Source organism: Elephas maximus, chromosome 16 (genome assembly GCF_024166365.1).
Source record: "Elephas maximus indicus isolate mEleMax1 chromosome 16, mEleMax1 primary haplotype, whole genome shotgun sequence".
NCBI classification, from domain to species: Eukaryota; Metazoa; Chordata; class Mammalia; order Proboscidea; family Elephantidae; genus Elephas; species Elephas maximus.
Window position 1 is genome coordinate 19009781 of NC_064834.1, and position 24707 is coordinate 19034487.

At 37.3% G+C, this 24707-nt stretch overlaps 1 protein-coding gene across 2 annotated transcripts in view; it reads right to left on the bottom strand.

The window, feature by feature from the left end:
• DDX50 (DExD-box helicase 50) overlaps positions 1–24707 on the bottom strand; it is a 40079-nt gene that overhangs the window by 14695 nt on the left and 677 nt on the right. For both annotated transcript variants that reach the window (XM_049855076.1, XM_049855077.1), the window contains exons 2-8: positions 20176–20472; positions 16317–16392; positions 15790–15968; positions 13090–13207; positions 12793–12978; positions 12163–12308; positions 7842–7991 (exon numbers count right to left, since the gene is read on the bottom strand). In XM_049855076.1, the coding sequence (XP_049711033.1) occupies positions 7842–7991; positions 12163–12308; positions 12793–12978; positions 13090–13207; positions 15790–15968; positions 16317–16392; positions 20176–20472 (1152 nt within the window). The remainder of the gene's footprint in view (positions 1–7841; positions 7992–12162; positions 12309–12792; positions 12979–13089; positions 13208–15789; positions 15969–16316; positions 16393–20175; positions 20473–24707) is intronic.

Consider the following 24707-nt stretch of genomic DNA (forward strand, 5'->3'; position numbering starts at 1 on the left):
GAGCCCGGGGAACTAAAATATTTGCGTATTACAAAGCACAGAGTAAAACAGGGAAATGGTTAGAGAGAAGGCGGGAAAGGAATATGAACTTTATCCTCAGGACAGTGGGAACAACTGAATGATTGTGAGCAGAACAGTATCATGATCAGATCTGCATCTTAGAAAGAACGCTCCGGCTACAATGTACAGAAGGTATTAGAAATGGGCAAGGCAAAAGCCAGGGAGATCCGGTTCACATGTAGAATTCAGAAGATGTACCAGTGGCTTCAGTAGGGTAATGGCAATGACCACCTATTCACTCAACAAATCCTTAGTGAACACCTACCACACGTCAGGCACGAGGGATAAAATGGTGAACAAAAATAAGACTATCTCTGTCCTCATGGAGGAGCCCTGGTGGCACAGTGGTTAAAACATTCGGCTGCTAAATGGAAGGTTGGTGGCTCAAACTCACCAGCTGCTCCATAGGAGAAAGATATGGCAGTCTGCTTCTGTAAAGATTTCAGCCTTGAAAACCCTATGCGGCAGTTCTACTCTGTCCTATAGGGTCACTATGAGTTGGGTTTGGTTGAGTTTGTCCTCATGGTCTTTATAATCTAGTAGGGGAGATGGACAATAACCAGATAATTACACATGCCAGTAAGTATTGCCAACAAATACACTGGATGAAGCAAAAGTCTAAGAGGCAGTGAGCAATTAACAGGGCAACCTGACCTAGTTTGGGGTATGGGAGAGTTCTCTGAAAAATGATGCTTCGAACTAAGCTCTGAAGGATGAGTAGAGTTGCTAGGCAAGGTAGACCGCAAGTTCAAGAGCCCTGTGGGGTAAGAGGAAACATGGCATGTGTGGAGAGAGTGCAGAAAATGAAGGGATGGTGTGACAATAAGAGGAGGCTGGAGGGGTAAGTAGGGACTAGGTTATGTGTGAATTTGAGAAATATCAGATGAAAATGGGAGTGGAAGACAGTGGAAATGAGTATAAAAGATATTATGCATGCCTCCCAGATTCTGAGCTTCTGCAATTGGGGTAGGAGAGAAATGGGCAGTTTTAAATCATAGGAAATAGAATCCAAAAATTACGCTGTAATTAACTGGATGGAGAATGGTGAGGGAAAAAAAAGTCAGTGGTGATACACAGATTTCTGGCTTAGGCTGTAGGTAGATGTGTATCATTCACCAACAGGAAAGTTGGAGACAGAGTGAGAACAGACATCTAGGAGAGAATGAATTCAGTTTTACATTCATAGTGGGTTTTGGTGTCTATGGTCAGTAGGATAGACACAAGCCTAGTTCTTCACAGTGAATTTTTAATAATGCCCAAATCTAAGCTAGAGAAAGATGTGGGCATTAGCATATACACAATGACTATCATGTTGTTGTTGTTTGCCATCAAGTCTATTCCGAACATAATGACCCTATAAGGACAGAGCAGAACTGCCCCATATGGCTTCCAAGGCTACAATCTTTACAGAAGCAGACTGCCACATCTTTCTCCTGCAGAGCGGCTGGTGAGTTCAAACTGCTGACCTTTCAGTTAGCAGCCTAGCGTTTTGGCACTGTGCCACCAGGGCTCCATACTAGAACCATAAAAAAAAAAAAAAACACTACCATCGAGTTGATTCTGACTCATAGCAACCCTATAGGAAACAGAACTGCTCCATAGAGTTTCCAAGGAGTACCTGGTGGATCTGAACGGCTGACCTTTTGGTTAGCAGCCATAGCTCTTAACCACTATGCCACCAGCATTTCCTACTAGAACCACAGGAATGATTATGTACATGTACCCATATACACTATATTTCTTAGCTGCTTACTACAGTAAAAGCATCGTGCTAAATACTTTAAATGATTTCATTTAAATATTAAAACTGATATTTTAAAAAGCGATTTTTAATTCCACTTCTTAAAAAGAAACATGGGCACAGAAATATGAAGTGACTTGCCTAAGATTACACAGTAAGTAACACAACTGAGAATTAAAACCCTGATATGCCTGACTCCAAGTCCGTACTATCAATCATGGCGCGCTTTTCCCCTATCAGGAAGGGTCTGTAGTGATAAGAACTAAATGTAGACGTCAGAACCATGAGGAATGCCAGTATTTAAAGTACAGGCAAGAATACAAAAAGACCTCAACAGAAACTGGGAAGAAAACCTGTGTGGTATCATGGAACTCAAGTTAAGAGAAAAATTAAGTCATAAGCAAACATGCTTTAAATAAACAGCTCTTCACAGTGAATTTTTTAAATTCACTTTTAAAAAACTCAACCCAACAGAGATTTTTTACTTGATAATTAGTCCTAAGAGGGAATGATACACTCACAATACCAGTGATGGTTTCCAAGTCTTCCAAAGTAAATGTGTTTGTGTCTAACTGCTTAGAATCCAGAAAGTATTTTTTTCCTGAAATCCAGGTAAAAACTGACCTTCGAAAATTAAATTTAAATTAAAAAATAAAAACTAACCATTAAAGTTCTCTGGTTAGTCCATAAAATCTCTTATGACCTAGGAGATGCTACTGCTACTTTCCAAATAAATAGCAGACAGACACCCAGCTGAGGAGAACCTCTGTTCCTTCCAACCATAGAAACTGATAACCACCCACTGAGAAAATTCTCCCTCAGCCTCTGCAGCAAGGCAATTCCTCCCTTTGAGATAAAGCAATAGCTTCTGCAAGACAGCTGCTGCTGAGAGGCCTAATACAATGCCAGGAAAGGTAAAGCAACTACCCTCCAATGATATTTAGGGTCTGTATGTTTATACTGGACATTTTAAAAATCAAACCTAATGGTACACAATTTAGTTAAAATGACAGCAGAAGATGGGGACAGCATATTTTTTAAAGCAATTCCCACATAAAAAAAGAACACAGCAACTAGGATAACAAAACTAAAAAATCCACAGATAACATCTATGACAGAACTAAGTGACAAGATATCCTCATGATTCCTAAAACATGAGCGGGTGGGGTAAGAACTATACTTACGGGTAGAATCTGCCAGTCCTAGAAATAAGTACTCCCTGGAAACCATAATGGGCCAATTTGGGATTAACAGTTGAAGCGAGGAGGGCTCTTGCACATTGAAGGGTGATTGTGAGGAGCCTGAGGTAAGGTCTGAAGGGGCTGGAACAGGCTGAGTCCTATATAAAGGCCTACACTGAGGAGACAACGCTAGGCCTAGAATCCAAACTGAGGATGCCAGGAACAACAGAAGCAAAGGAAAAAGAAGATCGAGATAAAAGGGAAGAGACGGCAGGAGTTCAGAAAGTGGGTGACTATATATATATAACAGCTTTATTGAGATATAACTTACAGATCGTATTTTTAAATACTGACAAAAATAACAAAACAGGAAGCTCTAGAGCTGTGAAGTTGAAAAACTATTCTGACCCATGCTTCAGAAAATTCAGAAAGATTAACCTCACCTAAAAATGAGCAATAAAAAGACTACAATCTCATACAAAGTAATTAGGAGAAAAAACAAAGAACAGACAAAATAATCTCTCTACAGATCATGAAAGCACTCTAGAAAGGCATGCCCACAAAACAGATGAAAAATACAGCCTTACATTTCAAAATGAGCTACAAAAATTTTTTAAGTAATATATGAAAGAATAAACATCAGTTAGAAACACTAAAAATAAGGTGATATAACTCAAGAAATAGAACCAAGAGCTAAGAGGTTTTCATAAATGAAGACTATACCAGAAGGAATATAACATTTGTCTTATTTATCTAGTGCTGCTATAAGAGAAATACCACAAGTGGGTGGCTTTAACAAACAAATTTATTCTCTCACAGTCTAGGGGACTAGAAGTCCATATTCAGGGTGCCAGCTCCAGGGGAAGGCTTCCTCTCTTTGTCGCTTCTGGGGGAAGACCCTTGTCATCAGTCTTCCTCTGGTCTAGGAGCTTTTCAGTGCAAGGACTCAGGGTCCAAAGGACACACTCTGCTCCTGGTGGTTCTTTCTTGGTGTCAAGAGGTCCCTCTCCTTTCTGCTTGATTCTCTCTTTTGAATCTCAAAAGAGACTGACTCAAGATACAACTTAACCCTAGAGACTGGGTCTTGACACATTAAAATAATTGCCTCTAATTCTGCCTCATTAATATCATAGAGGTTAGGATTTACAACATGTAGGATAATCACATCAGATCACAAAACAGTGGACAGCCGCACAATACCGGGAATCATGGCCTAGCCAAACTGACACACATTTTAGGGGACACAATTCAATCCGTAACATACTGACAATAGACAATGCTTTAAGACGGAAAATTCTGTAAAACTGAGTAAAGAAAAACATGAAAAACTGGATGTCTATCTGTAAAAAAATGGAACAGGACGCATACTTCACACCAGACACAAAAACTAAAACAAAATGGATCAAAATCCTAAATATAAAACCCGAAATGATAAAGATCATGGGAAGAAAAATAGAAACAATGCTAGGGGCCCTAATACATGGCATAAATACAATACAAACCATAACTAACAATACCAAACAGAGAGAACAAACTAGATAACTGGGAGCTTTTAAAAATTTAACAAGCTCATCAAAAGACTTCACCAAAAGGGTAATAAGAGAACCTATAGACTGGGAAAAAGATTTTGGCTACGACATATCTGACAAGGGTCTAACCTCTAAAATATATAAAATACTTCAACACCAACAACAAAAAGACAAATAATCCAATTTAAAAAATGTGCAAAGGATATGAAGACACTTCACCAAAGATGATACTCAGGCAGCTATCAGACACTTGAGGAAATGCTCACAATCATTAGCCATTAGAGACATGAAAATCAAAACTACAGTGAGATACCATCTCACTCCAACATTACTGGCACTAATAAAAAAACAGAAAATAACAAATGTTGGTGAGGTTGCAGGTATATTGCAACTCTTACACACTGCTGGTAGGAATGTAAAATGGTACAACCACTGTGGAAAACTATATGGTGCGTCCTTAAAAAGCTAGAGAGAGAAATATCATACCATCTAGCAATTTCACTCCTTGGAATACATCCTAGAGAAACAAGAGCCATCACACAAATAGACATACGCACACCCATGTTCACTGCAGCATTATTCACAGTAGCATAAAGATGGGAACAACCAAAGTGTCCATTAACAGATGAATGATAAATAATGGTAAATATACAAAAGGGAATACTATGCAACAATGATGAATCCATGAAACATCCCACAACATGTATGAGTCTGGAGAGCATTATACTGAATGAAGTAAGTCAATCACAAAAGGACAAATACCGTATGAGACCACTATTACAAAAAAACAAGGTTTACACACAGAAAAAAAATCTTTGATGGGGAAGTCACAGATACCACACAAGTGGTAACTCTGGTGACAGGAAAGACAACACACAGTGTAGGGCAAAGCAGCACAACTTGACCAAGGCAAAGTCATAGAAGCTTCCCAGGCACATTCAAACACCTTGAGGGACTGAGTTACTGGGGCTGAGGGCTGGGGACCATGGTCTTGGGAGACATCTAGGTCAATTCGTGTAACACAGTTAATAAAATGTTCTACACTCTACTTTGGTGAGTAAGCATCTGGGGTCTTAAAAGCTCCCAAGTGGCCACCTAAGATACAGCTATTCGTCCCCACACCACCTGGAGCAAAGGAGAATGAAGAAAACCAAAGACAAAGGAAAACATTAGTCCAAAGGTCTAATAGACCTCATGAACCACAGCCTGAGCCCAGAACTAGGCGGTGCCCAGCTACCACCACCGACTGCTCTGACAGAAATCACAATAGAAGGTCCTGAACAGAATGGAAGAAAAAATGTGGAACAAAATTCAAATTCAAAAAAATAAAGACAAGTTTTACTGGTTTAACAGAGACTGGAGAAACCCTCGAGACTATGGCTCCCAGACACCCTGCTAACTCAGAACTGAAGCCACTCCTGAAGTCTGTTTTTCAGCCAAAATGAGACAAGCCTATAAAACAAACAATAACACACACGATGAACGTGCCTCTTAGTTCAATCAAGTATACGAGACCAAATGTGCAACATGAACGCACGAAGGGACAGGAAACTGGATGAATGGACACGGAGAACCCAGGGTAGAAAGGGAAAGGGGGAGGGTGCTGACACATTGCAGGGACTGCAATCAATGTCTTAAAACAATTTGTTTTATAAATTTTTGAATGAAAAGCTAATTTGCACTGTAAATTTTCACCTAACACAATAAAAAAAATTTTTTAATGAAATATTTTCTCATATGGATATGAAATAAAGTAAGAAAATATGAGAGAGAAGAAAGGAGCACCAGCATACATATGAGTCCCTAAAGAATAAAACCAAAGCAATGAGACAACCCAAATACTAAAAACTGTGATTCAGGAAAAATTTGCTGAAATTGAAGAAAAAGTTTTGAAACTACAAATTGAAAGTATACACCATGTACCTGGAAAAACTGACCAAGAACACCACTACCAAAATATGTTCTAGTAAAACTACTAATTTTTAAAGAAAAATAAAAGTCTTTGGGAATCCAGATATAAAATCATTTATAAGGAACAAAAATCAGACTGGCAGTGAAATTTTGATAGTAATACTTTATTCTAAAAACAACGGAATAACATATTTAAGACACTGAAGGAAAAAAACGTAAACCAAAAATTTTATATCCAGGCAAAATTATTTTCAGGTATAAAGGCCACAGAGAAGCTATTATCAACAGGGAATATTAGTTCCATGAGCCCTTCTTTAGGAATCTACTAGATAACTCATGGACAACAAAAACGACTGGAGAGACACATCAACATAAAGGCTGATAACATTAATTTTCAAGTGCTGTTAATATGACAAAAAGAGAAAGAATTGACATTGTATACCTCCTAATGGACTTACACAACCTATAAAGTAATTTTGCCAATAAAAATAATAATAAACTTGAATATGATGAAGCCTTTGTATCTAACTACCAGTTTTCAAAAAATACAGAAAACAGAGGAACATGTTAAATGACAACGCAGGGAAGCAGTAATCTAGGTTTTATGAAAACTTGGTTTCTTGCACAGTAATTAAAGAGATGAAACAACGCATATACTAACACAGACTTAGTAAGTGAACTCACACAATCTAAGAACCTTATTAGAATACAGATTTTTTAAAAAAGAATCTATAAAAGAAAACAAGCATTTATGAACTACTAGGAATCTGAACACTGATTAACATTAGAAGAAACTGTTGTCAATTTTTTAGATATGATAACACTATTGTGGATTTTAAAAAATAACCTTTTATTTTTGAGATACATACTGAAATATTTACGGATGAAATAATATGGTATCTAAGGTTTTCATCAAAATAGCTCACGGGGGGTAAGTAGGTGGGCATATAGAAGAAGAAAATAAGTATTGAAGTTGGAGGATGAAGATATAGGGGTTCATTACAGTATTTTGTAGACTTTTGTATGTGTTTGAAATTTTCTACTATAAAATTTTTTAAAAAAGAAAAAAGACACATAGATTTAATATTCTGGTCAATTCACTGAATACGTACTTGTGATTCTAACACACTCTAAAATATCACCCATATCACCCACTCATACCCACAGAGTCTCATTTCATCTCAACCTTTCTATCTTCAAGATCACATTTTCAGAGTCTTAATTAAAAAAGCATCTGATGAAAATTAACAGAATTCTATCCTGACTTAACAGATCATAAGAGACTGGCTACAACAATTTCTTTCTAAATTAAACTCAATTCTGAGAATGACTATCAAATCCAGTCCATATGACAATAATGATTTTTGTTTAGTAATTCATCCCTATAATCTCTACCAGAGAAAGCATTAAAAAAAATACCTGTTTTATGTGTGGATTCATGGCCATTTCAGTTACGTTCTTCTTGGTTTCACAGAAAATAATAGCCCTCCCTTCAGATCCACTATAGACTTGAAGGACATCTCCAATAACTGCCGGCCTCTGAGACCAATGGCACTGGATGGCCAAATGCTTTGAGGAAAGAAAATGTCAAATATCTGTTTCATTAAATTTATTTTTAAAATACTTTCCCTGTACACTTTTTTTAATCTGGTCAAAACTGGCCGTCCTGGGAAACTATAAGATAGCAACTCTTCCTAACCCCATTTAAAAGGCAATATACAAATGCCCATCAATACATGAAAGGATAAATTGTAGTACATTCATACAATGGACAGTATTCAGCAATTAAAAGGAACCAGCTCCTGACACATGAAACAATAGAGTACATACAGTATGATTCCTTTTATGTGAAGTTCTAGAACAAGCAAAACTAATCTATATTGGGGAAAAAAAAAATCAGAGCAGTGGTTGCCTCTGGATGGGGGAACTGACTGCGAAGGGGCATAAGGGAACTTTCTGAGATAATGGCAATACTCTGTATCTTGACGGGTTTGTTTGGATTATACATGTGTATGAATCTGTCAAAACCTAGCAAATATACACTTAAGATTTTGCATTTAATTGTACAAAACTTACTTCAAAAACTGTAAACATTACATGGATGAACCAAAAAAACATTATGCTAATACTTATACATACATAACTGTAGGTACAGCTCATATAGAGTAGACAAGGGGTACAGTCAGGGAAACTTCTTAGACATAACCAAACACCCCGCAGGATAAAGTTCCTAGGCCGAAAGACAAAGGGCCACAGATTCAGGGGACATCTGTGTCAACTGGCACAACATAATATATAAAGACAATGTTCTGCACCCTACTTTGGTAAGTAGTGTCTAGAAGCTTAAAAGCTTGTAAGCAGCCATCTAAGATACACCTATTGGTTTCCTTCCGTCTAGTGAAGAAAACCAAAGACTCAAGGGAGCAATTAGTCCACAGGACTAATGGACTACACAAACCACAGCCTACCTGACCCCAAGACCAGAAGAACTAGATGGTGGCCAGCTACCACTACCAACTGCTCTGACTGGGCTCACAACAGAGGGTCCAGAGTGGGAGAAAACTGTAGAACCAAAAAATTAAAGTCACAAAAAAGACCAAACTTACTGGTCTGACAGAGTCTGGAGGAACCCCGGAGATGATGGCCCTAAGGACACCCTTCTGAACTGGAACTGAGGCCATTCCCAGAGACCAGCTCCCAGCCAAACAACAGACAAGCATATAAGATAAACAATAATGCCCGAGAGGAATGTATTCCTTAGAACAATCAATTATACAAGATCAAAAGGGCATTATCTGCCCAAAAGCAAAAATGAGAAGGCAGGAAGAGATAGAAAATCAGAACTAAAGAAAATGTGGAACCCAGGGTGGAAATGGGGAGTGCTGACACATTGTGGGGAATGAAATCAAGGTCATGAAACACTTTATCAAATGAGAACTAATTTGCTCTGTAAACTTTCACCTAACGCACAATAAAAAAATTTAAAAATGTAAATTTTACCTGTATCTTTGTTTGAATAGTATATGCACATATCTGTACAAAATTTGAATAAGCACACAAATCATAAAAAAACAGAAGAAAAAATATGCTAAGTGAAAGAAACCAGATACAAAAAATAATCTACTATATAATTCCATTTGTATAAAATATCCAGACTGGCTAAATCCACGGAGACAGAAAGCAGATTAGTGGTTGCTAGGGACTGGGGGGAGTTTTTGCTCAATGAGTATGAGGTTTCCTTTAGGGGTAAGGAAAATGTTTTGAAGCTAAGTAGAAGTGATGGTTGCACAACACTGCAAATGTACTAAACACTACTGAATTGTATACTTTAAAATGGTTAATTTTATGTGAATCTTACCTCAATCAAAAAAAATTACAAAAAATAAAAAAGATTTTTCTTTAATTGCAAATACTGAGCTGTAGATTACAATATACATCCTAAAACACTTATGGGAAAATATACTGATTTCTGCAATTTACTTTGAAATGCATCCAAAAAAATGATGCATAGGCATAAGATAAATATAGTAAAATGTTAATGGTAGCATCTAGATGGTGCATATATATAAGTATTCACTGTAAAATTCTTTTAACTTTGCTGAATATTTCAAACTTTTCATGACAAAATGTTAGGAAAACACTTAAAGCTGTCCATTTTAAATCTGTGCATTTTAATGTATGTCTTAATAAAGTTGTTTTTTAAAAGTAACATGTATTAATTCTAGATGAGCTAAAAAACCAGAGAAAAGTACAAGAAAATTAAGACTCATTTGACCACCTATGACAAAGTCTTGCTCTCCATCCCCTCCCCTGCCAAAAAAACCAAGCCTCTCAATCCATCAGCTCAAAGGAAAAATGAGACAGAAGAACGTGCTAAACAACACCGCAAGGATAGACGTACCAATCCTCAATATTCTGTATAAATGGAATTCTATAGGATGTTATCATTTTTATCTGGCTTCTTTCACTTAGCATAATGCTTCTGAGGTTCATCCATGTAGTGTTTACAATTTTTGAAGTTTTATAAAATTAGTTTTCATTTATTTATTTCATCAATAAATGAAATCACCAAAATTGAGATGTGGAAATCCAGGAGACAAACTATGAGTTTTTTTCCAACAGAACTGCAAGGAGAAGCCACTGATTAAAAGGATAAAGATACTTATCAACCAATGGCAACGTAAGGATCTTATTTGGATCCAAATGCAAGCAAACTACTGAAAAAAAAAGACAACCAGGGTAATGTGCACAGTATTTGATACTAGGAAGTACTTTTAATTTTTTTCTACTGTGATAATGGCTTTGTGGTTGTTTTTATTTTGTTTTTTAAGAGTCCTTACCCTTTTAGAAATACGTGCCATTACATGAGGATGAAACGATGACCGGGAATGCTTTACAAGCAGGGTGAGGAACATATTGGGGGGAGGGGGGAGTGGTACAGAAAAGATAATTGCTACAGTCTTTTTTTTTAGTGATGAGTACATCGGGTTCCTTATATTCTCTTTCTGTATATTTGAAAACGTCCTTAATAAACTTTCTTGCACTGAGAAATTTTACATGCTTCCTGTAAAATTTTTAACCATTCCAAAATACCCAAAGCCTCTTTTGACAATCCTTCACTAAAACAGTCCCCTTCCCAGAAGGAATCATTGTCATCAATTTGATGTTTATTCTTCCAACCTGTTATTGCATATTTATATAAATACCTAATGCCCATCAATAAATGAAAGGATAAATAAATTACAGTATATTCATACAACGGAGAGTATTCAGCAATTAAAAGAAATAGATATTTCTCTATGCTTTTCATGTTCTCCATGAGCTTAGGAAAGGCATCCACTTAGCATTACTTGTGTATATTTTTAACAACAACAAAAAAAAGATTCTGTACATATTACCCTGTAACTTGTTCCTTTCACTCTCTTTAACCATTGCATTGTATTCTATAGATTACACTACTGTTCATCAAAACTTCCATTTTCCCTATGTACACATATATGCATATCTAGTAAACGGAAAAGGTGACAAATATGGTACACACCTGACTGTTATAAACTTAGTGCAAATATTGCCTTTTAATTTTTTTTAATACGATTAGTTAAAATTTTCATGGAGTTAAAATTATCAACCTCTTTCTTTTAAGGTTTTTTCTTCTTACTTTGTGTTTAGAAAGGTCTTCTCTTTCACAAAGTCAGGTAAATATTCATCTACATTTGCTTTAAATTATTTTAAGACTTAACTTTTTTAATCTTTCTGGAATTTCACTGGTATACAGTATGATATGAGCTTTAGCAAATTATCCCAGCATCATCCTCTCCTAACCTACGTGAATTGCCTCCTTTCTCACATTCTAAATACTTTAAGTCTGCCTCAAACTTGTTTGTCGAGTCAATTCCAACTCATAGTAACCCTGCAGAACAGAGCAGAACAGCACAGGGTTTCCAAGGAGGAGCAGCTGGTGGATTCGACCTGCCGATCTTTTGGTTAGCATCTGTGCTCCTCACCACTGAGCCACCAGGGCTCCATGTATCTGTTAGGACTTGACTATTCGCATACTCTGCTTTCTTCCCTATTTATTCTATTCTGCTCCTCAGTCTTATACACAGGTATCTTATCGACGAGGGGCAAAAAAGAGAGATTGGGGCTGAATAGTTACTCAAAGCTAAAGTTTAACTTCAACAAACTTCAAAAGTAAATATCAACTAAAACCTAAAATCTATCATGCTGGAAAGCTACTTACTTCCACAGTAGTTGCAGCCTTTTGAGTCATTTTTCCAACAAGGTCAACCTGTTCATATCTGGACTTCATGTACTTTTTTGCAACTTTGTATACCCACTGTGGGCAAGTTGCAGAAAAAAGTAAAGTCTGAGGGTTGTCTTCAGAATCTTAAATAAACAAAAAGAATTAAAAAACTTTATCATCCCACAATGTAGCCAGCTCTTGAAAAATCTCCCCAAAGTTCCAAGAACTAATGGAAAATCAAAAACTTAGGGTTAATTCTGAACATGTAGGCTTCACTTCAACTATTAGAACTTCCAACTTTCAAAACTGGGGCATAATATAAAGAAAACTGAACCCAGGAGGCACGTAAGAATTTAAAAAGGAATACTGAGCAAAGAAGTCAGTAAAATGAGTTAGTAAATTTAACTAATGACTAAAAAAAACAATACATGAAAGAGAAGACAGAAAGCTCAGAAAATAGTTGAAGTGTGCTATCATCCTTTCTTGTTCACAAAGAGAACAGATACTAAATAATTTTAGCTTGGTTAGAATGCTAGGAGACAATGTGATAAAAATCATTAAATAAAACATTCACAAACTTTTAGACAGAAAAATTGCTAATGTGCTTATTTTGCATAAAAAATATACCAGTTTTGTAGGATTCATGGATAATGTCTTCAACTTGTTCAGCAAAACCTAAATCTAACATCTGATCCACTTCATCAAGCACAACATGACGGAGTTTAGAAAGATCCAATCGGCCACTCTGCAGATGGTCTTTGATACGGCCAGGGGTCCCAACCAAGATGTCAATACCATTTCGAATATGATTAACTGTGAGAGGAGACAAATATCAGCAATAAGGAAAACTCAAATGTACATGTTCATATTATTTCCTTATATTTAAGTAGCAAACACTTTGAGCTACCACACGTATTTACTCACTTTGGCTTTGATACGATGTTCCTCCATAAAAACACGCCACGCTGAGTTTCCTAGTTATATCTTTGAAGTCTTTGGCTACCTGGTTTGCCAGTTCTCTTGTTGGAGCCAAAACGAGTACCTGAGCAAAAGATTTAAAAAAAAAAAAAAAAAATTTTCCAAAGACTTCTGAATTCGAACTGAGACGACGTTTTTAAAGTGCATTTAAAACTAGGGAATTTCAACATCAATACTGTATTTAAAGACTGCCAACAAGTAACAACAAGCGTAATAACCAGTTGCCATCGAGTAATTCTGACTCACAGTGACCCCACGTGTATGAGAGTAGAACTGTGTCTACAGGGCTTTCAAGGGCTGATTTTTTTTTAAATGATTGCCAGGGCTTTCTTACAAGGCACCTCCGCGTGGATTCAAACCCCCGACATTTTGGTTAACAGCCAAGAACGTTAACTATGTGCATCATCCCGGGACTCTCCAACAAGCACAACCGCTTATATTTACTACACGTTCTCACTTTCTTCAGGTCTCTTTCCAAAAATCATTTTCTCAGTGAGATTCCCAACCCTTTTTTCATGTCCCCCCCTTTTTGCTTTATTTTTCTTCCTTAGCACTTATACCATATAAAATATTTATATTTCACTTATTTGCTTCTTATCCATCTTGCCTACTAAAATGTATAAGCTCCATAAAGGGTAGGGATTTATGCCAGTTTTGGTTACCATATTCCTTACATTTTAGTGTCTGGCACATAACAGAGACCCAAAAAATACTTGTCAAATGAACAAATGTTTACCCTGTGCCAGTTACTAAGTGCTTTATATGAATACGTAATTTAATCCAAACAAAAACCCTAAAAGTTGGCATCATTATCCTAATTTTGTAGATGAGGAACCTGAGTCTTAGAGACGTGAAGGGTCTTGTTCAGAATCAAATAGAAATGGTGAAGATGGAATCCCTAAAAACAAAAACAAACTCACTGCCATCGAGTCGATTCTGACTCATAGTAACCCTACAGGACTGGGCAGAACTGCTCCATAGGGTTTCCAAGGAGCGCCTGGTGGATTTGAACAGCTGACCTTTTGGTTAGCAGCTCTAGCTCTTAACCACTACGCCAGCAGGGTTTCCTGGAATCCCTAGTAACATCTTTTTAACATAAAAGCTTTTAAAGATGTTGTTGGGATTGTGTTCTATTACTTGTAATCTTCTCCAATTTCACCTAAGGAATACAACTCTCCAAAAAAGATTTGTCCTGAAAACCAAGATGGCCAATCCAATCTGGGATAGTTTTTCCAAGACCATTATGATTTAATTACATTCACATATGTGAATATGCTTTTATAATGTACAATAAAACCTTCGATAGCCAGAACATGTGCAAGGCAGAAGCCTGTCAAAGAAGGAAAACTCATATTTTCCACTAAAAAGAGTAACAGACAAGTGGTAAGATGGCACCCTGTCAACGGCGGAAAACTTGCTAGACCTGAAAAGGCCAGACAGTCCCGCTGAGTTCTGGCTCTCACAGATTTAACCATTTGGGGATCTTTCAAAGAACAAATAGTTTTAGTCAGATCTGTTCAAGTTACGATGCTGATACTTTCCTTTCTTAACCAGTGTAAAAGAGATGAATATTTTACAAACCTTAAAGTGAACACAGGTTCTAAAAAGGTCATATTTTAGCCTCAAATTTCACTAGGTCCCCTAGTGCGCCTGACCCAAGCCATGGTGTTTTCAATTGCCTCATATGCATGTGAAAGCTGGACAAAAGAATAAAGAAGACCAAAGAAGAATTGATTCCTTTGAATTATGGTGTTGGCAAAGGATAACGAATATACTGTCAACTGCCAGAAGACCAAATAAATCTGTCTTGAAAGAAGTACAGCCAGGATACGCATTAGAAGCAAGGATGGCAAGACTTTATCTCACACACCTGGGACATGTTATCAGGAGGGATCAGTCCCTGGAGAAGGACATCGTGCCTGGTAAAGTAGAGGGTTGGCAAAAAAGAGGAAAACTCTCAAAGAGATGGAGTGACACAATGGCTGCAACAGTGGGCTCATGCATACCAAGGATTGTGAGGATGGTGCAGGACTGGGCAGCGTTTCGTTCTGTTGTACAAAGGGTTGCTATGAGTCGGAACTGACTCGACGGCACCTAACAACAACAGGTCCCCTATGTTCTTTACTAATTATAAATGAATACAGACATTTAACACCTCAATAATACAGAAACTAACACTGTAACTTCTATAATACTATTCTTAAGAAGTCAACCAGTGAAATAACAAATACTGAATATTTAAAATATTGAATATTTACTAAATGACCAAATGAATAAACACCTTTTTATAGCAAATTCAATATTCATTGTTTAAAAGCAAGGGCCAGGACGAAGGACAAAAAAAAAAAAAGGACACTAAATACATTAACTGTGCATATTCCTAAAATAAGATATGCTGGCTTCAAATATACAAAGTTATCAAAGATGTCTATGGGTCCACAAACATATGCAACAATTACTTCAATTTCACTCTGCCTGAGATTTCTTTATGCTAAAATTAACAAATTTTTGCTTTAGGACCCAAACTTTTATCTTATGCCAAAGGGTTAACTTTTCTATCTTGGAGGTACTTGAACTAAAGACTAATATACTCTTTCCTTTTCTATTTAAATAATGTTTAAAGCCTTTACTCCCTATCATGGTTACCTTTGGTGAGCGGCTTTTTTTAATTGTCTCTTGATTTCTTTGGAGTCTTTCAATCAAGGGAATGGCAAAAGAGAATGTCTTTCCTGTTCCTGTCCGCGCTTGTGCAATTAAGTCTTTTCCTTCATATACAGGACCAAAGGTCTTAACTTGAATGGGAAAGAGATATGTTACCCCTCGACCTGTAAAATGAGATTTCATTAAAATTTCTTTAAGAGTAGCATTAAGAAAAAAATGTATTTGTTTGAAAATACATTTGATTCCTCAATGTCTACCTAAAGATACAACACTTAGTGACATTTACAGTTATTCCTACCCCAAAGAAGAACTATGAAACACTTGGCCTAACTTCTGACAAATACATGTAATTCTCTAAGATTAAAAATGGGTCAGAATACTGACAAGAATGATGTAGCATTAACTGTATTTCTCTATGATTTTAATACTCTCCATTTTGTTAGGAAAGGCACAAAAAATTATAAAATCTAACTGAATATTTGCATTCAGATATCCATTAAAATTCAGAGTACCTTTCAGAAGTTTTATAGTCTCTTCAGAAATCGGGAAATTGGAGAAGGCGCCTTCTTTCTGTTCACGTGTTAGGGTCTGTCGAAATAAAAATTCTAAATAGTATAGTCCATTTTTGTCCAGTATTTAGAATCTTTTACTCATTTCCCTCCATTTATTCTTTTGTTCGATTTTACTAAATGAGCTAATAAATCAACTTTAGTTAGTACTTGCAAATATTGTACAGATTAACTTAGAGATAAATTTCAAAAGTATTCCTTTAAATAGCAAGCTTACTTAAACATGTTCCCATATTTTTTATATGTTTAATTCACACATAAAACTCCCTTTAGAAATAAAACTACTGTATAAATCAAAATATATCTCCATCTAATTAAGATATCAAAAAAGCTATTTTACAATCTAAATCATAATCATAGATACAGATAATATCAACTATAAGGGTTAGCACAAGGCTGTAAGTCAGGCCTAAAAGAAATTATACAATGGGGAAAGTAAACTTTTTCCAAAAATAAAGTTAGGAAGTTGCTCCGTGGCTTAAAAACTTTTTTTTTTTTTTTAAGGTCTCACTAATGCATGGAAAAGCTCCCGTAAGCTTGAAGAATTCTTTTACATACAGGTTAGCATGACATTACCATTCAACATCTACCGAAAACTTTGTGTACTAGTCAATGTGTATACAGAACAAAGACAATACACCTGCCCAGTAAAATTTATTACTCATGTGTTGAAAGAAAGCAGTCCCAGAACAACACACAGTATTTTACAAACTGGGAACCAGAGTAAAAGACATAGTATCAAAATTAAAACTGTAAGTTATTTAAAAAAATCTCAATGCTATTATCTTTTTAAGATTAAAATAAAACATTTACCACAAAAATAATTTTCATCATAGAAATTTTAGAAACTACAGATAAACAGAATTAAAAAAAAATCTATAATCATCTAAAACCATATTTGAAACACACACTCCTCTAATCCTCACTCTACGCGTGTATACATTTTTTTAAATAAAGATCATCCTGTACATACAGTTTTGTAATATGCCTTTTTCATTTAACAAAATACACTGAATAGGTTTCTAGCATTCTTCTACACCCTTTGAGATAGCTACTGCATGCATATAGCATATTTTATTAAACCAACTTCCTCCTGCCAGAAATATAGGATGTTGTACATTTTTTGCTGTGATCAACAATGTCACTGTGATAAGCGTACTTCTTCCTACATCTCTACACACCTCATGAATATCTCCTCAGGATAAATTCCTAGAAGTAGAATTCCTGAACCCTAATAAAATCTAAACAAAATAATTAACAGTTAAGCCTATTACAGTACAGAGCACTGTATCTGGCAAAATCCCAAAGAGCAAGGAGCAGCCTGTCCCACTACTAGCAATATAGATTTGTAGGGCCTTATTTAGCTCAACTTTCTAGCATCTGTGTTTCCTGACAGACAACAAATTCACAAATAAAAAAGTACCCTATTGTAAGGCAAGGACTCAACATCTTTTCCCAAAGTCCCCCAAAGAGTACACAATGAATCATAAATGTATTTAAATTATCAATAATTATCCAATTTAAAGAATGTAAAGAATTATTAATTATACAGAATATAAAATTTTTTCTTTCTGAAGACCTGAGTAGTATGCTGAAAAATTGTAGCACCTAGATGAACTCTGCTAAAGTAATATTGCAGAAGAGTTTTTAACAACTTCCGTTCAAGAAAATATCTACTCTAACAGATACTGGTAAAAGCAATGAGTCCAGGACTGTAGGCTCTGTACAAAGCATGTTTTCTACGCCACCCCCCCCCCAAAAAAAATTAATACCCAGAAGACTGACAAGGAGGACCTTCCTCCAGAGCCGACAGAAACAGGCCTTCCCTTGGAGCTGACACTGTGAATTTGGACTTCTAGCCAGCCATCCACTTGTGTTATTTCTGTTATAGCAACACTAGATGACTAAGACAAAATTTAGCACCAAGAGAGTGGGGTGCTGCTCTAAGAGATACCTAAAATGTGGAAGCTGTTTTGAAACTGTGAATGGATAGCGGACTCTGAAGGAAGTGAGAACTGTTAACACCAGTGAAGGCGCAGATGGTGAGAAGCAGCAGCAGACAACCAGCAGCAGCAGACGACCAGGAGTTGCAAAACCAGGAGACCAGCGTGACACTGCAATGGAGCCAACCCACGGAGCGAGAGAGCTGAGCGCCTTTGTAGCAGAGGCTTCCTGGCAGGTTGGGGTGCCTCCTGGCACAGATTGGTGAACTAGGCTTGCTGACCCACAGAGCAAGAGAGCTGAGTGCCTTCAGTTTACTGGGGGAGTGCAGTGCCTCCAGGCACTTACCAGTGGAGCTACAGAGTGTTTCTAAGGGTGGAGCTGCCACCCAGATGGACTAGGAGAATGGCGCACCTAAAGCTGAAGGAGCAGAGCTGCTGTCCCAATGGGCCTGGAAGGCGGTACTGAATCCCAGGGCCAAGGGGCCTCCACTCAGAATCCGGAGGGCAGGGCCATTTTGTAAATTCTCTCAGAGAACAGAGGGTCATTTGCAAAGTATTAAGGACTAATATAATGTGTTCTGCTGACTTGCTTAGTGTCTGTTATGCCTTCTTTCCCTCCAATTTTTTCCATTTGTAATGGAAGTATCTACCTTGTGGCTGTACTTTGGAAGCAAATAACTTGTATTATAGATTTCGCAGAGGAAGAGGGATTTCTGGATTTTGGACTTGGAGTTGATTTAAGACTTTTGCGATGATATGACAGGGTGAATATGTTTTACATGTAGCAAGGACATGAATTTTTAAGGGCCAAAGGATGGAATGTCATGGATTGAACTGTGTCTCCCAAAAATATCTGCCAACTTGTCTAGGTCATGGTTCCCAGTATTGTACGACTGTCTACCATCTTGTCACCTGATGTGACTTCCCTAAGTATTGTAAATCCTATTACTATGATGTAATGATGGCAGTTATATTAATGAGATTTACAAGATTAGATAGTGTCTTAAGCCAATCTCTTTTGAGATACAGAAGACAGAAGCCAGCAGAGAAACATTGGGACCTCGTCACACGAAGAAAGCAGTGCCAGGAGTAGTGCGCATCCTTTGGACCCAGGGTTCCTATGTGGAAAAGCTTCTCCTAGTCCAAGGGAAATCTGACGAGAAGGAAACTTCCTCCAGGCCCGACAGAGACAGAAGGCCTTCCCCTGGAGCTGACACCCTGAGTTTGGACTTCTAGCCTACTAGTTTGTGAGAAAATAAATTCCTCTTTATTAAAGCCATACACTTGTGGTATTTCTGTTATAGCAGGAGTAGATGAATAAGACACTAAAATAGATGTCTTCAGGCCATTTTTGTATGTTTCATTTGTTTTAAAAATCCAAACAGCTTTACCATTAATGAATTACAATAAGACCTCAAGATCACCTGCAAGTTGCTATTTGTTACAGAAGGAGAAAAAGCAGAAAGCCTAATACACAAAGTCAAGAGGCCTTATGCACCTTGTTTCAGGAGGTCACAAGTCAATTCATGAGTACTGGTAGGGTCAGAATTAACCATAAGAAATGCAAGTAGGTGGCCACCAAAAAATAATTCAGAAGAACTGTTTAGGAACCCAAAAATACAGAAAAGGTTTAAATTTGACCACCACCTTCCAGCCCAAGAAATGACAATACAATGTAATAAGGGACCCAAAAAAAAAAAAAAAAAAACCTTAGATTTCAGGTGTATAGATACCCTGGTCTAACTGATTATTCCACACTAAACAGGAAATATTGTAGAATCAACTGTAATCAGCCTAAAAATTTAAATTAGCCTGTATTTGAAGAATCATGTCAAATGCAAAACAGAAATCATCCATACCTCTTCTAGTTTATTATCACTTGATCTATGGGTGGAACCATCTAAGGATGACACTCGCTTTGACTTCTTTTCACATTCGTCAACATCACCATTAGGCAGATCTTTTCTTCTTGACTTATGAGATTTAGAGAATTCATCTGAAAGTCTACTAAATCCTTCTTCAGTGTCTCCATTTAGCTTCTCTTTCATTTTAGCTTTTTTTGCCTTGGGAACATCCAGGTCATCTGTAATACCATTTTCTCTTGTTTCTGATTTCTCATCTGAGTCATAATGGTGCCTTGACTTCCTTCTATCACTCTGTGAAAACACAAAAAAGCAGTGACAAGAGGATCACAAGGTCTCATCTCAAGACTTCAGAGCATGACTCCCCAACCAGTAAAACTCAATCTACCAGTTATCTAGAAAACCCACCTGGTAGAAATCCGGACTGGTCCCTTAATGACAAGGTGTAAGCTTCACCTATCTGTCTCATCCCATCTCTTACATTCTCAAGACCTAGCCTCCGGCCCCCTCTAATCCATCAGCAGATGAAAGAGAAATTAAAGCAGCACGTTCTCAGAAAAAGAATGAGAACCTCATGTTTATAAATTAAAAAATAAACGAAAAATTTAACATCTGCAAGAAAAAAAATTAGTATTTATTGAGTATCTACCCAGTAATTTTTGCTTACCTTGTTTAAGTCTTCACAACAACCTTAAAAGGGAAGTACTAGTCCATAGCTCCTTATCCGAAATTCCAATATCCAAAAAGGTCTGAAAATTTAAAGTTTTTTGGAACTTATCTGGAGGTAAAACCTTACCTGACCTGAACTCATGTGGCAAAATTTGACCTGAATTAATGTGAGGCTATTTATAGTCTTTATTTATTCCCCTTAATATGAATAAAGAGAGTCCTGATGACACTGTGGTGAACTGCCTGGCTACTAACTGAAAAGTTGGTGGTTCGAACCTACTAGCTGCTCTGCGGAACAAAGATGTGGCAGTCTGCTTCCGTAAAGATTATAGCCTTGGAAACCCTATGGGTCAATTCTACTCTGTCCAGTAAGGTCACTATGACTTGGCATCAATTTAAGAGCAATGGGTTTGGTTTGGCATTCTTTTAGCATGTGTTATTTAATATTAAGGTGTTTAATTACAGGTTACAGCCCCAAACCCTCTTAGGGGTGTTACCCTTCAAAAAACCCTCAAAATTCTGAATTCCAAAATACATCTAGCCCCTGGGATATTGAATAAAGGATAGTGAACCTGTACTACTTTTGCCATTTTACAGATGAGGCAAGGAAAATTTCTTAGAATCTAAGACCCCAAAGTGGGATTTCCTGCAGGTGTAAGTGCTAGAAATTCAACCTAACCCTGTCTGACTTGAGAAGCGCAAGCTCTTTTCACACTATGCTCCTCCCTGAACTTTGATAATTAACAGGTTAAAGAAAATCAATCAAAATAAAACTCAATCATCAAAAACTCTAATTGTTACATACCTACGGAAAGACAAGTATTATTAGTAAACCTGGCAAAAAAAATTTTTTTAGTCAACAGAATTTTTTTAAAAAATGAGTGGACTATTCTGCACCTTTAGTTTTAAAATATCACTGGTGGCCAGTGTTTTAATATTTGCAGACCACAAGAAATGATTTGGAAATTCAGAATTATTTCATCAGATATTCCAAAAAAAAAAAAAAAAAACTAGATAGCAGTGATTGGTGGGAGTTCCTGGGTGGTACAACCAGTTAAGTGAGTGATCAACTACTAGCCAAAAGGTTAGCAGTTTGAACCTATCCGGAGATGCCTCAAAAGACAGGCCTGGGGATATGCTTCTGAGAGGTCACAGCCTTGAAAACCCTATGGGGTAGTTCTACTCCGTAACTCTTGGAGTTGCCACGGGTCAGAATCCACTCAAGGGCAACTAACAACAACCGTGATGGTAAAAACTACCACCACAACAATTTTCACCATGACTTGTACAATTTTTACCATGACTTACGCAATTTTTAGAGTGTCTTTACGTAGTTTTCTCACCCATAAGATAGGAGTTGCTACAAAAATTGAATGTTTTTTTTTTTTTTAACATTTTATTGTTGTTTTTAGGTGAAAGTTTACAGAAAAAATTAGTTTCCTATTCAACAATTTACACACGGCTTGTTTCGTGACACTGGCTGTAAACCCCTGAACATGTCAGCACTCTCCCCCCTTCCTCCTTGGATTCCCCAAGTCCGTCTGCCCAGGTTTCCTGCCCCTACCGTCCTTCTAACCTTTTTTTTTGGGCAAATGCTGCCCTTTAGGACTCGTATAGTTGATTGTTCTGAGGTGTACATTCTTCACTGGTATTACTGTTCATTTTATAGGCCTGTCTACCATATGGCTATAATGTGATCTCCAGGAATGACTTCAGTTCCAAGTTTGAAGGGTGTCTAAAGGCCATAATCTCAGTCTCTATGAGACCAGTAAGTCTGGTCTTATTTATGAGTTTGGATTTTGTCCTATATTTATTTTGTTCTGTATTTTTCTCCCTCTCTGTCCATGACCTACTACTGTGGTCTCGGTTAGAGTGGTGGTAGTAGCTGGGCACCATCTAGTTTTTCTGGTCTCAGGCTAGTAGAGACCACGGTTCATGTGGTTCATTAGTCCTCTGGACTAACTGGTCTCTTCAGTCCTTGGTTTTGATCACTCGCCTTTGCCCTAGACAGACAGAGACTGATTGTTGTAACTTAGATGGCCACTCACAAGCTTTAACGACCCTAGTCACTGCTAACCAAAATACGATGTAGAACATTGTCTGTATGGATTATGATATGCCAATTAACCTAGATGTCCCCTGAGACTATGAGGGCACCGCACCCTAGCCCTCAAGCCCAGTATCTCAGTCCTGGGAGGTGTATGGTTATGGCTAAGAAGTTTTCATGGCTCTGTCCCCTGCATGCACTACTGCATACATGGGTACATTTGCAGCATGTACACACATACATGTACATGGGTGTACTTCAATACGCCCTCCCACTCCTGTTCAGCTTACATATCTACGTATGTATCCACTTGTACATTACTGTTTTGTTATTACTGTTGAACATGTTTTGTAAACAGTACAGCTTTACGTGAACATAAGTTATATAGTTATAGGTTCTATCATTTGATCTTTATTTAACTAAACTAGTCCCACATCTCTCCAAACCAACAGGTTCTACAGGAAAACAAGGTTATTTATAGAGTTAACCTTGGGGTTTGCTTTGCTCCTGGGCCCAACACTTCAGGGGGAAGAGGAAGCAAGGCAAAGTCAGACCCCTAGGTCCAAGCTCAGCAACATCCCAAGGTGATGAAATACACTGTTTCACATCAGACGCACAGTGCTTGACATTGTCCATTCCCTTAGTTTCTGTGACACTCTGTAATTCCTCCTATCCTCTTACCTCTATCACAACTGCAATGGTTCCTCTCCCTCCTTCTTCTGTGGATGTTCCTTAAGTCTCTTTCCTCTATGACTTCCACACCATTTCCTATCTCTTGCATACAATTTCCATGGTTTCAACAAATATTTTCAGGCCCCCTTCCTCACTTGCACTCATTTTGAGAACTTCTGAACTAGCTCCATAACTCAACATATCCAAAACCAAAGTTATCTTTATCTCAAAGCCAGACCACTATCCTAATGCTCTATTTTTATTAGTTTGTACTCCAATCCATTTCCAAATATTTAGTTATCTTTCATAGTTAATGGACCAATGAACAAGTACTTCTGGAGAATCTACAATGTGAAAGCCATGAACTTGCAAAGATATAGCCACCAACTTACAAGAATATACTGAAATGTAAGGATGGACAAAAATGTGGTCGTTTCCCTCAAAAATCTTTGGGAAGTATACACAAAGGAAAAATAAGTTAACTTTACAAGAAAGCACATCATAAACGCCAAGTGAACGATAGTCAGTGGAAAAGGACTTCAAATGGGAATCAGACTACTGTACACTGTGGTGGTTAGAAAAGACTTGAACTAGACCTTGACAAATAGATAGGATTTGGATGCAAAAGGGAGACAAGTATTTCAGGAGCAGCCATAGAAAAATAACTGACTGGAATGGTGAATTTACCTTGGTGATAAGGTCGGAAGAGTAGGTTCTGCTCTTTGAAGCTATACAGAATAAATCTCATTCTTTTGCCACGACAGCCTTCGAATATTTGGAGATTGCTATCTTACCCACCTCAGGTCTGTTCTTTCCTACAGGTCAAATGTCTCCAGTAAAATTTTACCTTTTCAGCACGTTGTGGTTCCCTAACTGTTCTTGGACTTTTCTTTTGTCTCTAGAACTCCTCTGCAGGCCCTTTACGGCCGGAACCATCTTTTATATTCTTATTTAGTTTAAACTCCTTGATGCCCAGCAAAGATCCTGGTACAAATTAGACTCAATAAATACTTGTGGATTGAATGAACATACTGACCATAAAAAAAAAAAAAAAAAGACCATAAGGGCTATTAATAACACAACTCACATCATCTCCATCACAGTCAAATCCTGACAACGGTGCTGCTTCTTAAGCCTCGAC